At 44.6% G+C, this 18,142-nt stretch overlaps 1 protein-coding gene across 2 annotated transcripts; it reads right to left on the reverse strand.

The window, feature by feature from the left end:
• Positions 1 to 823: 823 nt before the first annotated feature.
• On the reverse strand, positions 824 to 16,449 carry lmnb1 (lamin B1). Of its 2 annotated transcripts, none has more exons than XM_012816123.3 (11): positions 15,754 to 16,449; positions 9,601 to 9,757; positions 8,981 to 9,106; positions 7,737 to 7,907; positions 6,732 to 6,857; positions 5,139 to 5,359; positions 4,108 to 4,333; positions 3,200 to 3,304; positions 2,685 to 2,804; positions 1,736 to 1,864; positions 824 to 1,386 (listed from the first exon to the last, which is right to left on the reverse strand). In XM_012816123.3, the coding sequence occupies exons 1-11, from the start codon at positions 16,113 to 16,115 to the stop codon at positions 1,345 to 1,347; spliced, it is 1,785 nt and encodes a 594-aa protein (XP_012671577.1). In that variant the 5' UTR covers positions 16,116 to 16,449; the 3' UTR covers positions 824 to 1,344. The 2 variants fall into 2 exon arrangements, with proteins under 2 accessions (XP_012671577.1, XP_012671585.1); XM_012816131.3 differs by having other exon boundaries at positions 1,766 to 1,864; positions 15,754 to 16,448.
• Positions 16,450 to 18,142: the final 1,693 nt, after the last annotated feature.

An 18,142-nucleotide genomic window follows, 5' to 3' on the forward strand; every position in this document is an offset into this window, starting at 1 on the left:
AAAACAAAATCAAATGCATGCAAGTGATACCCTGACAAAATAACCTACCCACAGACCTAATAAAATGGTTACCTTTCAATTGAATAGGCATAAGGAGTATAACGTGGCAGTGTTTATAAGACAAATAGGCATACAATCAAAAGATCAGAAATCCCCAGCCGTGAGACTTCGGATTCGAGGAGAGGTTAAGGTCAGCGTCCTTAGCTTATTGCATAAAGTCCATCCCTTATTCTCGACTGCACGAGTAGACAGATATAATCTTGTAGTGTTAGATCAGTTGCAGACAGTGTCAATTCTGAGAATCAGGAGCAGACAGTGAAGGTACAGTTTGGGTCCAGGTATGGAACTCTTTTTCAGAGTAGACTGGAGAACTCCATATGTTTACCTACTGAAATCATATTGAACGGGAGCTACACATTTCAGATGGCCTGCTAGAAGCCCTACCAAATCTTAATGGAGGGTCCCTTCAGCCCAGTACAGTGGAGTATGACAATGAATATCAAATGAAAAAATGAATAATAAAAAACATGCTATCGTCTCAGTGGCCATTATAGAGACGTACAATACAATGTGCAGGTCTGTGGCACACATGACTAATTTAGGCATATTCCATTGGCGTTTCTCTACGGTTATTGTGTACAGTTGGCAATGAGACACACGTTCAGTTGCTCGTGAGGTCCTACAACACAGATCACATTTTGTATCAAGTGGTTTGTGTTAACACAATCAATTTAGCTGTCCTCTAAAACAAAACACAGCTGTAGATTTCTTTGTCTCTTAAGATGGAGGCTCAATTAGGTGAAATAATAATAAAATACAAAAATTACTTAATTTTTTTTTTTATTATCCTTTTCACTCACATGCATGTAAAATACGTCCTATATGGTACGCAACATTTTAACCTTCTAAGACTATGAGAAAAAATACTTTCTAGAAAGACGCTTTAAAATCCTAGGTTTTCTTCATTAGAGTAGAAATAAAGATACTGAGAAGTGTTTTAGTCACAGCACCTGAAGGAACTGACAATTTCACAAAGCTGCCTCTGGTAAAGATGTTCCAATTTTTTGTGCTACAAAAAAATAAAATAAAAGTCCTCCCCTCTGATAAAAACATCATAATAATTATAATAATAATTATAGAAATAATAATTTGGTTCATACAAAGCCTAGTATTGTGAAATCATGAGTCACAAAAATAAAAACGTACTGTCACCAAAAAGTTTTTTTTTTTTTTTTTACAATAGACAAAAAAGGTATAAAAATATTTCTGTGATGGTAGGGTTGGCAGCTGGCAGTAAAAGTTGTTGGAGGATGAGGTGAGCGGTCTGGAGGTGGTTTGATGAGATTACATGATGGAGCAACCTCTCTTGGCAGGATGGGGATCTCCCTAGAATTACAAAGAAAAACACACCAGACATTATGAAAGTGAAGTAATAACAATGCTAAATCACAATAAAAAACACTTATAAATTGTGATTACTCCCACCACCACCATCAAGTAACCAAACATCCACCACACAACAAAAGCACCCTCCAACTGGATTTTCTGTGCAGAGCCTCTGCATTATGGGTTAGTAAATTCATGCTGCGAGCCAGACTAAGCCCACAGAGATCAGGGGACTCTGGATCACATCTGGCCCGAATCAGGCCCAGATCTGTATCCGAGTCTTCTGATCTCTGAGGGGTGGCTGTGGTTAGAGAGCAGTGGCAGCAGCAGAAATCCTCTGGAGGTGTACCTGCTGGTGGAAGAGATCTTCCTCCATTACCTCCATGGTTTCCTCCTCCTCCTCCTCCTCCTCGTCTTCCTCACCCTCCTCGTCTTCAGCACTGGCCATCTTGAACACCGTACTCCTCACAGCCACTTCCTGTTAGAGGGAAAGACCCACACTCACGTTAGTGGGCTGTGCAAGTCAAGGCTGACCTCTGCTGGTGAAAATGCGAACACCACCCATTCTGCAACAAACCCTTCGCTGAATCCTTCCCAACCCTAAACATGCCTATGGTAAGTGTGGGTACAGAGATACGGATTCAAACGCTTTCCTGAACAACCTACTTTCAATGAACCAGGGTTTCTTTCAACACTATAAAAAAAAAAAGGGGAAGTTTTCACCATTTTCAATTCTGGCCACTTCTGTTGCAATGTCACTGAGCACAGGCCTTTCCCCATGATGATCTTTGCTTTGTTTTCTCGTAAATGTGCTAATCTGACAACTCATCCACCCTTTTCACTAAGCCAACTGTTCCCCATTGCCGGGAGGCATCACTGACCACTGACTACTTCTTGGATGGCGTCACCGCTAATGAAAGCCTGGCTTCCTGCTAGACTACTGCTAGACACGAGCAGGAAATACAAAACGGCCAAGTCGGCCTTGAACAGGCAGCTCAGTCAATGTGCATTTTGCTTTTTAAATGATTCACTTACACAGAGGGGTTAAAGAGATGTATATTTATTTGTATTTGAAAGTGCAAAGAGCATGAAAAAAAAGAATAGTGCTTTTGACTGTGGAGAGAATATATAGTGGACAAGTAACGAGAATGTCTTTCACGCACAAATATTGATACAGAACGAAACAGACAGTGTGTGTGTGTGTGTGCGCACGCAAAAGAGTGAGAAGACAGACAGAACCAAAGACTAACAGAAAAACAGACAGAGACAAACACACAGAAAGTGTGTGATGGCCATACCTCTCCCTGAGGGTCAGTCAGCGCCACCTTCACGTCCTCTCCAGTGCCCCAGGAGGTCTGGCCCTTCCAGACGAGGTCAGTGGGAGGGTTGAAGCCCACTCCAGCATTTGAGGCCCAGATCTGCCAACCACACAAAACTCCACTCACTACTGACCTCAGATCAGACTTACAAACTCCCTCCTATCCAAAGGCTCTTAACCACCATGAAAAAGTTGGTTTTAAGTATAATCAGTACAGTGTACACAGACCAGCTGTAGCCCTATTCTATTTGTAATAACTGATTCAGGAAATAACATTTGTATTAATGTTAAGCTGTGAAGTATAATCCTATCTAAACTAGTGTTAGTATTGTGTAACGATTACATACAGGATGACGTGTGTTCATTCCCTGGTACATAACTGGCTAATAAAAGTAGTCATACCTGCTCAGGAAAAACAGCATGATGTGTTAATGAGGAAAATGTGCCTTAAGGAGAATGAGAGAGAGAGAGAGAGAGAGAGAAAGGGCCGCTTACAGTGACTGCCTGCCCAGCCTTGAGGACGTATTTGGGGGTGAATTTGTAGGTGGCCGAGGTGTCGCTGATCACTCTGGTCATCTCATACCCCACCATGGCCTGGTCCTGGAAAAAACAGCAAGACAAACTCCATAAACACATACACACAGATAGCAATGGTGCAAACATGGGGTAAAGACAGCTGGAGGGGACAGAACAAGAGCGTGTGGGGACCTGCCAGTGCTAATGCAAACCAAATGTCAAAGCTATGTGGACACCCCTGGGGAACAACCTCTCCCAGAAAGCCCTCATATTTACAGTCAGAGGAATGAGCCTACGGGCTAACAGCCTTACACTAGGTACTAAGGCAACAACGGTCTCCAGTCAAACATCTCATTAAAACACTGCATGGTTTGCTTGTTGCATTTTCCCCCTTCATGCAAAGCTCAATTTATAGGAGTGTCTAAGAAAATGGCAAGTGTCTAGAGAATCGGGAGAATAGAGGAGAAGACTCAACATAGAGCCTCAAAGGTCCTTTATGAGTCTTTATGATAATGACTCAGCTCTTCTCACGTTGTTTCTCTCGATCTGCACATGCTCATGTGTGTCTCACATCACAACCAGTTCTGTGATGTCCTGTAAGTGCTTGTGTGATCACTTCCTTCACCTCCAATGGAAAATAGAACGCGTCTCTCCACACTGTGTGTGTGTGTTATCACTTTACAACACCATGGGAAAGATGAGTGAAGTTTGAGACTGTGGGGGTGTGTAAAGGACTGAGTTTGTGTGAGATCCTTCACCTCTTCTCAGGTCTTGTGTAGGAAAGTGAAAAGTTTGTGTGCGTTTGCATGTGTACAGTGTGAGTGTGTGTACAAGTGCGTGAGTGTCTGTAGGAGTGAGTGTGTGTAAGCGTATGTGCTATCACTCACCTCTTCGGAGGTGTTGAGCAGGCGGACGAACTTGCCGTCCACGTCCAGCTCATCGAAGCAGACGTTGCCAGTGGCCGAGGCCATGTGAGCGATGCTGACGGAGCTGCTGGCCTCCGACTCCTCCACGTCCACGCGCTTCCGCTTGCCCCGTGTGGTGCGCACGCTCCGTGATGAGGACGCCCGAGACACAGTCACACGGGACGATGGACTGGGGGACAGATTCAGCCTGGAGGGCGGAGGGAGGGAACGAGGGACAAAGAGAGACACAGACAGACAGAGAGAGGGAACAGTTTAGTCTGCAAGTCTGCAAAATGCAACAAAGTATGCAGGGATGGGTTTTTGCTGTTGGGTCAAAATTTTTTCAAAGCAAAGGAGCATTGGAGTGTGAGCGTGTGTGTGTGCGCGCACACACGCCGGTCTCTAGGCCAACTTCTCTTTTCTGCTTTCTTGCAGTTCTGGTGATTTGCATAATGCAGTGGTCCCCAAACTACAGGTCACAGGCCAGATAAGGCCCGCCCCCATATCCTGGGTGGCCACCAAAGCAGTTTATGTGATGCATTGTATCCGGCCCAAGCGTGAGCCAAAGGAATAGTAAAGCTTTAGTTTAACTTTCTTAACTTTTAACTTTTCCCCTTTCATTCTCTATGGGGGGTCTTTAAGCAAGGATGTCATTATTTGGCCACTGGTGGTAGTTAGAGTTATGGTTACCAATCAAAATTTCCAGGGCATTGATAAAGTACTTCATAGGGGCCAATCAGAAAAGAGTATTTGTCACTGGGGTATAAACAGTGTTAAATCACAGACCTCTGTCAAACTAATTAGAGCAAGATAGGGAGAGAGAGCTGAAATCACTAGTCCACTGCCTCACTGAAGAATAATGGTAAGCATGTGTGCACATCTCCATGCATGCACATCAGTCAAATGTGGATCCTCCTTTTCTGGGTCAATGACAAGTGCAGATGTATGAGTGAGTGGAGAGATATTTATCCATTTCTACATATGTGTGTGTGTGTGTCCCTTTCCACCCTTACCTCTCCTCCTCTCCTTCAAGGAGCTTGCGGTAGGCGTTGATCTCCATGTCCAGGGCCAGCTTGACGTCCAGCAGCTGCTCGTAGTCATCCAGCTGCTGCTGCATCTTGGCGCGGATGTCAGAGATCTCGCGCTCCTTGTCGGCCAGAATCCGCCGGCTCATGTCACGCTCCTGAGACAGGGCATTCTCCAGCTCGCTGATGCGCTCCTGCCAACCGCGAGTCTGAAAGACACACACACACACACACACACACACACACACACACACACACACACACACACACACACACACACACACACACACACACACACACACACACACACACACACACACACACACACACGTTTTACTCAGCTAAGTCACGGTAAACACAAGTAGTGCAAGTCGAGCTCAAAGGAAACTCTTTCGTAATGCACACACACGGTCCAATGTGTCATTTCTAAATAAAAAAATGTTTTGTATAAAATCTAACGCACAGGCTTGTGTGAGGTATTCAAGGGCCTCTATATTGAGCTATATTAACACATCCTTGCAGAGCACGAAGGGTCATTTCCTGACAGTGCTGCTGCGATCACTCCTGTCTCTGTCACTGACTCAGATGTCTGCAGAAATTGTGAGATCCTGTTGGTTCTCCACACACGCACTAGATAAACCACGAACAGATGGACCTCAATTAGTCAGCTAGTAAACACACACACACACCACAACCGTGTCCCAGATTGTTACAGAACACCCTAGTTATCAAACTGTGGTGACTTTCAAGGCTGACGTGGCATGAAATTGACAAAGATTGACCAAAATAATAGCAATAGCGCTTTTGGTGCAAGATGCATTGAAATCAATAGCATTTTTAGCACACTAGCGAGAGAAAAGAAAAGCACGTGTCTCACGGCAAAAAGAGAGTTGGCAACACTGGGAACTCCTCCAGAACTTCTCTAGCATGGATCCAGATCCAATCCAGAATATGGCAATAGCAATATTCTACACCAATATTTCTGAGAAGCCCAGTGCAAGTGACCATGCACACCCCTTATCAGGTTTTAGTCAGAACACAAGAGTGAAACTGGCACTCAGAGTTTGAGGAAGGAAACACACTTGTTGTGCGAGACGCAAACTCCCCCATCAACTGCATGACCCAAGGTTACCATACACATTCGGCCATGAAAAGGACGCAGATATACATTAAACGATGCCGTTACTGACTACTGCAGATGCACATTAAACATTGCAGTTTCTGACCACTGCATAAAACTGCTTCAGAGCATCCCTTACGTGGTCAGCTTTGATGGTCTATAACTACAGAGATGTTAAAAACAGTATGCCGTAGAGAGGCTGCAAAAATACTTTTGAGCTGTTCACCACAGCTGGTTGATGTGGCTGATAAAAAATGTTTTTTAAAACATACATGAAAGCAAGTGGAAGGGGTGAAGGACAAATTCATGGGGGGGGAGAGAGAGGTGTACTACCGAAGGTGAAAGAAACAAATATCACAAGACGTTAGATGGACAGAGGACAGCAAACTGGATGGCAGACAAAGGGAACAGACAGGAGGAGGACATAAGAGGACAAGAAGACGGAGGACGAGAGCGCTCACCTCCTTCTGCATGCTGGACAGCTGGGCGGCCAGGCTCTCCACACGGAGCGCAGACTCCTTCAGCTCCTCCCGAGCCATGCTGGCAGCACTGCTGTTCATCTCCGAGGACATACGCACGTTCTCCAGCTGCAACGGCACGCACACACAAAGCCGTGAGTTTAGGCATCAATAAAGTGAAAAGAAACCGGCATGACACTATGAAAAGACTGCAAAGAGGAAATGTTGCTGAGAGAGGAGAGAGAGAGAGAGAGAGAGAGAGAGAAAGAGAGGAAGTGTAATAAATTGACACATGGGTAGCTCAGCTGAGGTGTGAAGACATTTAAAGCTCAACTCTGGCGACTGGTCTCTCTTCAAAGGCTCTTCCAAAATAATTTCTAAAGAACTTCAGTTCCAAGTGTCCAGTTTAACCACAGAGGAGTGAGTTTCTTCACCCCATGTGCTGAAAGGGCATGGATCTGTACGTGCAATCAGCACTCTTTAGCTGAGTGAGAGCCTGCCTATGAGAATGAATGACTGGACTGTGATCATCACCACATATTGACAGACATGAGTCAATTTCTCACTGCAAAATCTGTGTGCACGGATTTTGGAACCATCATTTGAAAAAGCTATGCTATTTTATGGGCCGCTTCAGGAGGAACTAGAGCACAGAAAAACTAAAACATGGCCTTGGGTGGCATATAAGGGTCGTAACTTAAAGTCTATCCTCGCTCCTCCACCCCTAAGAACCCTTTCTGACATGGGTGACGAAATGGTGGTCGATCAGTACTTTCTGTTTAATCAATTAAATTTAAAAAAAATTAAAAGAGTACATCAGTACCCGTGACCATATAGATACGTTAGAATTTCACAACATTTGCATTGATTGCTACCTTCTATGAGTGTGTGTTCTGATTGTGTCAACAGACCATGACATATTGCCCTGATCTGCCTTGGTTAAAGTGGATTTTTGAAGCTGAAATGAGTGTTTATGTGGGGTGTGTGCTTGTGTAGGAGGTTGCTGACCTTGGCCACGTAGGTCGTCTCCATCTCGTCCTTGTAGAGCTTGACTTGCTCTTCCTGCTGCTGCCGCATGTCGGTCAGCCCCTGCTGCAGCTTGAACTCGTAGTCCATCTGTCTGCCCGAGTCCACCTCCACCAGACGCGTCTCATGCCTGCGCCTGGTGTCCTTTACCTCCTACAGCAGGGGGAGACCGAGAGAGAATGGAAGGCCAAGAAAAAGGGTGCAAGGCAAGTGGGAAGGAAAGATCAAAAGGGAGGGACAAAAAGACAGAGTGAAAGGAAAAGAGAGAAAAAAGGTTTTTAAGAGGGAGTACAGACAGATGGGGGGGGGAACCAGAGAGAGGGAGTGAAAAAAAAAGAAAGAACGAAAAAACCTTCAGTCAACAAAGTGCCTAATACAGCTCATTCAGCAGCGCGCACATAGTAAGGGACAACAAAAGGACTGCAGCTTCACAGCTTTATCAGCAGAGCCCGTTTCAGGTCAGCAAGGGCAACAGTCACTCATCGAGTACTAATCAGATGGGCTGGCCCCCAACACAGAGTCACACACACACACACACACACACACACGTCTGCCCACAGGGAGGATAAAGGGACTGGGGAGCTCATCATATGCATAGCATTTCATTGATGCGATCAGCCTGTTAAGTCAACTTTACAGGCAGTGTCCCAGATGAGTTTGTGAATGGAAGAGGCTTAATGAAATGGACATTCTAGCCTGTAAGCTAAACACTGGTGCAGCATTAATCCATTTACAGTAATGATCTAACTGAAGCAACACAATAAAATAGGCGTAAAATGAATGTCTGTATACATGCCTTTGTTGTACGGGTCTGTATATCTATCCTTTATGTGTTTTTTTTTATGATTAATTTGATCAAAGACAACACTTATGTATACAGGTATAATATAAACAATCTTCAACCATGCAACCACAAACAGCAGGAACATTGCCTTCACAACCAAAAGGTGTGTTACGGACAGTGGTTTGGTGAAAGTTCAATGAACTTCAATAAAAATAATAATGTGGTCTAATAAAACAAATCATTGCCCCTACAGGTAGAACAGATAGTTGCCAAAAAAACAGGTTGTCTGGTGAGGGTGGTAGAACAGGTCTGCTCATACACAGGAATCATTAGTGGCAGGTGGTAAATGTCACCTCAGACTAAGCCTGGGGCGGTTTCTTGCCTAGGTGGCTGGGTTCTGGGTTCTACCTGCAAGAAAAGGGGAACGGGACTTGAGGCTCACCTCCTCAAACATGTTCTTGCGGAACTCCAGATCCTCCATCAGGCTCTGGCATCGGTTCTCCAGGTCCACACGGAGCAGGGTCTCCTCGCCCAGCTGCTTCCTGGCTGCGATCAGACCTGTGTCCAGCTGAGGGGGTCCACACAGGAGGGCAGAGGAGAGGAAGAGGAGCAGGGGGAAGAGAAAGGAGGAGAGGAGAGCTTTAGACTTCATTAACACTTTAAAATGGAATCAGTTTTGAGATCTAGAACAATTCAACCCTGTTAAAATGTTTGCGAATGGGTGTGTCTGCAGTATGTTCCATTTATGAATTGTTGAAAGGCAATAGAATCTGTAAGTGATATTGGCCCGTTGGTGATTAAAAAAAATATGATACAAAAGGTAATCTCTAACGCAGGTCAGTGATAACACATCAAGGACAACAAACAGCTTTACTGAAATTATGAGCACAACACAGGAGAACCTAGATAGATTATCTGTAGAGCCTGATTGCAGCAAAAGGTTGTAAAACTCTTTTGATTTGGGCACCTTGTTCATTTGTCACAAAGCAGACAGTGTATTCACATACTGTATACAGTTCTGGGCCTTCATGCTTGTGTGTGTGTGTGTATTCTGCATCTTACCTCCTGGACCTGGGCCTGCAGGTCAGCCATGGCGGCCTCTAGGGTCCTCCTCTCGGTCAGCGAAGTGGCCAGCGCCGCCTCTTTGGAGTTGAGCAGAGCCTCCGCGTCCTTCAGCCGGGCCTGGGTGCCGGAGAGGTCCGCATCCTTCTTGGCTTGGCTGTGTGGACAAGAGCAGCCATCATCATAACGGTCACCCACACATGGCTCAACAAGGGGATCAGAAGACATGGTACAGGCTGAATAGTGGACTTCAGGTAAACTAACAACCGAAAAGGAGATTTGACTGGGGGGGGGGTCGCCTCTGTTTCAACATCAGAAGTATTTAGTGGGCAACTGGGGGACTCCCAGAAGCTATTTTATAGGCTGAGAAGTCCACGCTCCACCCACTAATTTGACAATCCAATCACCATCATACACCATAACAACATACTCAGCAAAGACCTGAAATCAATAGCTGGATTGAATAGCCAGAGAGGGTGTAGAAGTGTTGAGTGTTGTCAAACTAATATTCAAAAACAATGAGACAGCTACTGACAGTCATCACATAAGATCATCAAACGGTGTGACCTACAAAGAACAATGCAGGCCATTGACAAGATCTGTGGTCACAATACAGAGGCAAATGATTCCATCAGTCCAGTGGCTTTACTAAAACTTGACAGGCAAGGTAAGCATACATTATGGGAGAGAAACCTGCCAAGAGCAACAAGTCGTCTCCGTGCTTTCGACTCATTAAATCAATACAAGGTCTGCCATAACAAGGTCTTTGCTCAATGCAGAATACACCACACCTTTCCTTCAGGAAGCTTGAAACCATGTCCTCAGTCACACCAACAATTCAACTATGTTCATCTTAAAAACATTTGAAAGGGTAGACTGCAAGTTGCCCCCGCAGGTTGTCCAGAGACAACACACAGCTGTGGAAAGGGCTCCACTATGAGGGCTCCATGAGGAAGCCCACCCAAAACCATAACTAACTGGCCGCTGATAACGCCTCAGCTTGAGCTCGGAAGCCCACGGAAGGGTCAGGGAAGTGCTTCCTGTGAAGAAACAATAGCAACTTTCAGGGAGGGAAAGGAAAAAGTGCTGCACAGGATGAGGTACTGCTGTGGAGAGGTCAACTGAAACTCGCTCATGTGAGGGATCTCGGGAGTGTGTGCGTGGGGGGGTGGGGGTGGGTATACACTGGGCTGTTTTTCTCTAGGGAACTGAGCTGTACTGTGTTCCTATGTTCAAAAGCCAGGGCTCGGCCTGTCTAGGTATGCACCAAACATGTGTGGAGGACCCTGGGGCTCTAATTGATCTCCCCACCCATGAACTTGGCTGGGGGGGGGGGGGATTTGTATTGACAGAACGCTCTGCTCATCCATGAGGAAGAAGCAACATGCCTACACACACGCACAGTCTGCATTACTATGCCTGAAGATTTAAGCAATCTGAAACAAGGAGCAAATACTATGCGAATGTAGCTGTGGTCTAGACTTTTTTTTAGCCTTTTCAGGTCATGAACCCACATCGCTGAAACGCTGCAGCCTTCATGTGACTCACAGTTGGGCTTTCACATGGCAAAGAGGTTCGGAGAAGCCATGTGGGAGGCTGTGCCAGTTTGTTTAAGCGCAGATATGTGTTTGTGTGAAATGCCATAACGCATGACCGACTCCATCCAGCCAGGGGTTCCCATCACATGGGATTCCAACTGGCGCCCCACTGATTTCCCAGGTTAGCTACACCATGTGTGTTGCAAAAGAGCCTCTGGGGCCAATTAGTTTTCTACACAGTTTAACAGTCTTGTGCAATTACCCGAGAGAAATGCTAAAAAACGCAAAGATATCCAGCTTAAAAATAAATAAATACACTAATTACGTCATTCCATGCCTTTGTAGGATTAGCAGTGTTGACTTAGCGGCTTCCGCAGGGGGGGAGGAAGCACGAGATTGACTATTGAAGGGGCCTAACATTAAAGGGTGGATGGTGAAAGTGAGAGGGGGGAACAAATCATTCTCTTGCACCACCCCCTTTTTTCTTGCTAGAGGCAACAGAGGTAAGGGCGGGTCCCAGCCGAGTCTAGGTAGAGCACAGAATGTGAGGAATGCCAATGGTATGACTGGGATTTCACACACAGCTGCGAGGAAAACAGGCTAGCAAGGAGGAGAAGTGAGGGAGAGATGGTAATGATCTTTGGGCCCCTCCTTCTTTCATGTGATCGTAAGCAGTCCTCTGAGGTCCAAGAACAAGGCCTCAAGGCTCTGCACGTAAGGGCCAAAGACAAGGGCTTCTTGGAAAAGCACCAAAACGTACATTCTTTGGATATTTCCACACACACACACATTCCAGGGCTTACTTGCATTCCACAGGTGCAGTGTTTCATTTCATGCAATCCTTTCCATTTTCAGGTGTCTGTACAAAGACAACCTCTTGTTCTGGTTTACACCACGATGGCTCACTATATGTCCACATTTAAAGTCTAGACAACAGGGAGGCTTGTCAAAACAAACAACAATGTAATAAATTAATAGAAAATGGTGTCTGCACTGCCAGCAACATGCAGACCCTGAGGATCACATGTTTTCTACTTATCATATCAGAGTCAGACTTCCAACTGGCTAGCTGATACACAAGTGCATTAGAACCAAACAAAAGAGCTTTTTTCCCCCCTTCAGGGAGAAAGAGTGTGTGAACAGCTGGGCCACCAGGAGCCACACTATACGTCTCCAGCACCTCCCAGCTGCTCCTCCACTCAATGCGGAGTCTGTTCCATGTCCTCCCTGATGCTGGTCTACCTCCACCATGCAAGACAACTGTCCACCCTGACAGCAGGGCCGCCTTATTTTGCGCTAAACACACGCTGAACTAGGTCATTCTGAGACTTTATTTACAGGCAGGACAAATTTATAAAGACAAAAAAAAAGGACTACTGCCTCCATCCTGAGTGCAATGTAGCTACAGTCTCCGAGCCAGAGGCTTACCAAGGAAAGATCTCATTCCCAGCCCCCCCCCCCCCGCTCAAAATAAACATTTCTCCATTAAACTGACATCATAGTTAACAGACTTGAAATGAGTCAACTGTTAAGAAAAATATATACATTACGTTTTGATTCAAACAAATGACAGCACCTTAAACACTTTGGCCACAACTTATCTAAGCAAGTCTAGCCACATTTACCACAATGCAGTCTGACGACACGTGCTCGAGAAACTCCACTTAAATAGCCAGACTTCTGAACAGGATATTAGTTTGTTTGCTTTTTTTTTGGGGGGTGGGGGGGGGGCACACCCTACCCCCACCCTTTAACAGGAGTAGGACTACACGCGAGAAAGCTCCTGAGCGTCAGGGTGTAGCACATGTGGTGGCCAGTGGGTGCCGTTGTCTAATATAGCCCACCTGTTTGTGGCCAAGCTTGCTGCTTCAGTCAATCAATGGTCAGACCCCCCCTGTTCTCCCCCAATGTCTCTCTGTGTTCAACACTGGTGGTGCTGAGGGGTGGCACAAGCACACAATGCCAAGACAAGGAGGAGAGGAACGCAGAAAAGTGAAACACACACTGAGGAGGCATTGGCTTACGCGCTCAGAGGGTAAAAAAAAAAGTGCTCATCTGCAGACGATCAGTGGTGTGTCCACAACTTCAGGGCACATTGCAGAGGAATTTCCGCTTTTTGAAGTCTGTCAGCGAAAGCTGAATTGTATGCATAGCTGTGCAAAAATGTACTAGTGCACGGCCATAGTTTGCAAACAGGCACGCTAAAATCCTATGAGAAGTGGCAAGCAGACATCCAATTAGTAGCAGGCAAGCGGTCAGAAAGAGCAGGCTCCACTCGGCGTATAGTTGAGCCATTTACTGTGATACAGAAAGCCCACTCTCTTATTAGCAGACATGAGACTCTAATCAACAGGCGGAAAAGGAGAAGACAAACAGAGGACTTGTCAGGACAAACTGCATACAACCCTGTGGTTACTCAACACAGATTTGACATTCGTCTACTCTAGACGGCTATAGATGTCCTACGGGTGTGGTCGACGTGAGCGGCCATCAAACAGTGCGCACCGGGGTTGCAAAAGGTCATGGCTAAACCTGCAGGGTGATTCTGCGAGATGTCACATTCCATGTCACCGAGTGTGACTTGGTATTCAGAGAATGCCAAGCAATAATCATTTCAAATTCAAATTGTGCAGAGGAACATCAGTGACGGAAGCTAACCAGGTGAGAGATAAACATAAATACCACAAAAACTTGACAATCCACATGTTTGAGCTTGTAACATTTTTTTTAACTGATTATCTAAAAAGCATCGGTGACTTCAAGGCATACATTTACAAGCACAACACTAGACAGATGACATAAAAGCTTTGATTTTCTTTAAAGTTTATAAATAAAAAGACTACTTAAGCAATGAAACCATCTATGAACCCATGACATCTAAAAGCAAAACCTACCAGACACAGAAGCACAATATGCAGTTGATTCTGTAACTAACTTCAAGTCAGACGGGAGTCAGTAGTGACCTTCATTCATGAGAATATTCAAATGATCTGTGATGATATCTACTGCCCTGAACACAGACAATGCTGTACTTTGGAGCTGCTGCACTACAATACGTACTGTACTAAAGATACACCATCACACATGCTGACAGTTTCTCAATTGCCTGTTTATACCATACTTATAACAACATAAAGGGTAAGGGCAAAACAAAACATTTTCTTTTTAGTGGAGGCCTATTATATAGGTTTACACTGACTTGGTAAATACTCATGTAAGTTAAAGCCTTACAATCACCAAATTGGGCTATAAGCTTGCCACTAATCATTTAAGATGGTGGAGGAGTTAGTGCAGCTTAATGCCGCCACAGAAAGGGGGCCTTGCTGAATTATATTTTTGTCACATGGAGGGTATCAGTCAATAGTAGATACATAGGAGAGTGTCCAAAGACTGACACATGTTCATGTACTCGAGAGTGACTCCTCATTCAACATCTCATGTGACCAGCGTAAGGAATTATCCTGGGGAGTGGAGTGGTTGCACGTGAGCACTGGGAGTTGAAGAGGACTGAACTGAAACTCCCACCAGGCCCCCTCTCAGAACAGGGTTATGGAAGTACACTGAATATCTGAACACAACCAGAGTTAAATGGGATGTTCTGAACTGAACTGGTGCTACCCATTCTTAATGAGAGATGTCTGATGCTCAAAATCTGAACAGAAAGTTGAAAAGTAAGAAGGGGGTGACCAATGCAGTTACACTGCCATAGTGAAGGTTTCACTAAATTTGACTTTCTGTAGTCTACCAGGTAAGCGAGGGGGTGGGAATCTAAAGAACATTCACTACTGATTACTTTCAGGTGCATGTTTTATTGGACAAGGCACACCTTAACCTTACGTAACACTATTCCATTTCCTCTCGCAGCCATGGTAACGTGTAAATATTTCCTACAAGACGTACAGTAATTGCGAAACTACTATATGCTGGCAAGAAAAAAAACTCTACACTGACCAATGCAACCTGGTTAAAGGAACTAGACTATAATTGGCAAATATAAATGTATTTAATGTATATTTGTGTACACTCTACAAACACATAAATGGCATGCAGTGTAAACTTTTGTGCAGTTGGGCGATGACTAAATTCCATTCAAACAGCCAGGAATGGACTAAGGTACTCGCCCCTCCCCCATGCGCTACTATCAATAGGTGTGGCTCTTGGAAAAGTCAAAACTACATCCATGCATAGACTAACGTTAAATACCTAAATTATTACACAGCATCTTCTCCATCGAATAAAATAAGTTGATGTGGAATTCTTCTACATAATGAAGTGAAATATTACTAAAATGCATTAAATATAGCCATTAAGCGGTTAACTTTTTTACCCAAGGGGAGGGGGGTCTCTGACTCAAATGAAAACATCACAGACGCGGGATTCTAGTTGTTACCAGTGTAGAGGCGCCATAAGCAACGTGTAGAAAATTGGCAACAAATATTAGCGTCAACTTGATACATGTATCACGTTACGACCTCAACACCTGCTGGACTGGATACAAAATATCTTGTGGGCTTGAGCGAAGAAATAGCCCTCGCTAAACTAATCACAAGAAACGCATGTTTTTCAAATCAGTCTGCAGAAATGAATAGTCACATGGCATGTATAAACCACTCACGTCTGTAGTAACTGCTCATGCTCGGATTTGATCTTTCCCAATTCGATTTGCAGCCTCGCGCGGTCTCTGGCCGTGTCATCGAGGGATCTCCTGGCGTCAGCGAGCTCGGTTTCGTACAATGATTTCAAACCCGTAAGCTCCCGATTTCGGACGTCTTCCTTCTCGGTGATTTGCAAATGGAGAACGCTATTCTCGGATTCAAGGCTTCGGACTTTGTCGATGTAAATGGCCAGTCGGTCGTTCAGATTGCAGAGCTCTTCTTTTTCTTGCAGCCGGGAAATCCTCGTGGGGCTCAGAGGAGTGCTGCCGGCAATGCGGGAGCTTATTCTTTGCCCGGCCGGAGTCGAAGTTGCGGTCGCCATTGTAAAACAAAAATGCTGATTCGAAATTTAAAAGTAGGCCAAATATTAAAAAATGGCAAATAACCCACCCAATATAACCTCCTAAAAAATGTAAAACAGATGTCGCGTCGCGAACAATTGATTCAGGCGACCAGAGCTAAATGACTGGTTAAAAAAAACGTGTTAAATACAGCAATCCAGATATAAGTTGACCTGTTATGGTGAGCAGTTGTTCTTCCTAATGCAAATTTGGAATTGCGCAGTTAAACATATACTAGCTTACAACCAAACACTTGTAAGCTGGCTGTAACAGAAACTGCGAAAAGGCAAGAAAGCCACAAAGCCCATGAAAACGCCGCACTTTGTCTCCTAACAGAATGAAAGAATGGGCTTGACTAATATGGCCGCGACGCAATTTTCCACGTGACCGAAATACACCAATGGGAAGCCGAAACGCAATGACTCGTTTCAACTCGAGCGTTCGAGACAAAATTCAAAATAGAAGGAATGCGTCCAACATAGCGCCAAAATAACAACACGTGGTATAGGCTACTCTATGGGAAAACGCCTAAATAGCTTTCTAATTTGTATACAAACGTGGAAAAACGACGTTAGCCCTTATGGCTCCGTATGATGCTACATCATCCAGTCATCGGCATTAGATGTAGGCTATTATCTTTAAGTTCTGAACATGATACTAAAAAATGTAATGGGGGTACAGTTTTAGAGCACTTGTGTGGATGCGTAAGTGGAGAGTCTACTACTACTAACCTATGTGCAGACGTCCGCTTACAAAAGCCCAACTGGTAACGTATGAGGGCATAGTGCCAGATGGCGAAAGCTGGCGTGGTTGGTGTTGACACTTAACCCAGACGTGTCATGTTCCTGTAATACGATTTAAGTTTAACAAATACATTTCTTGGTGATAACATGTGATAACATGTGATAACATTTTTAGTAAACAGATTCCTGTAAAGGTACAGTTAATACAATTTAAAAACAAGCAAATGGCATTATTGTATTATTATTTAGATACTACAGTCGTGGCCAAAAGTTTTGAGAATGACACAAATATAAATTTTCACAAAGTTTGCTGCTTCAGTGTCTTTAGATATTTTTGTCAGATGTTACTATGGAAGACTGAAGTATAATTACAAGCATTTAATAAGTGTCAAAGGCTTTTATTGACAATTACATGAAGTGGATGCAAAGAGTCAATATTTGCAGTATTGACCCTTCTTTTTCAAGACCTCTGCAATCAGCCCTGGCATGCTGTCAATTAACTTCTGGGCCACATCCTGACTGAAGCTTCTTGCATAATCAATGCTTGGAGTTTGTCAGAATTTGTGGGTTTTTGTTTGTCCACCCACCTCTTGAGGATTGACCACAAATTCTCAATGGGATTAAGGTCTGGGGAGTTTCCTGGCCATGGACCCAAAATATTGATGTTGTGTTCCCCGAGCCACTTAGTTATCACTTTTGCCTTATGGCAAGGTGCTCCAACATGCTGGAAAAGGCATTGTTCATCACCAAACTGTTTCTGGATAGTTGGGAGAAGTTGCTCTTGGAGGAAACATTTATATTTGTGTCATTCTCAAAACCTTTGGTCACGACTGTACATAGTGTCACTGTTTGAATGCTGTGTTTTGTTTTGTTCCGTGTTTTTTTGTTTTGTTTGTTTTTTAAAGCATATGTAGGTAGTTGAGCCAGTGGCAATTCTGCCAACATCTTCTTCAGCAAACCAATTGGTAGACAGCGCCTCAAACTCAATTTTAGGGGCCAGGTCTACAAGACTACTGTTAGACTACAAGACTAGGGAAGTCCCCATGCACACATTCCAACTTGCATTTCTGCTTGCGCAGGCCGCACCACCTTCACCAAGAGAAGGCTTGGGTAACATAGCCTGTGTGTGAGGCCTTGCGTTGCAAAGTGTTGAAGAATGGAGGAAATGTCAAGGAGTGAAATGAGCTGGACTGGGAGAGGAGAACGTCAAAACTCTCTTGCCTCTCTTGCCCACAGTGTTAAACATCAGTACTAAGAAAATATCA

Source organism: Clupea harengus, chromosome 12, assembly GCF_900700415.2.
Source record: "Clupea harengus chromosome 12, Ch_v2.0.2, whole genome shotgun sequence".
Classification (NCBI taxonomy): domain Eukaryota; kingdom Metazoa; phylum Chordata; class Actinopteri; order Clupeiformes; family Clupeidae; genus Clupea; species Clupea harengus.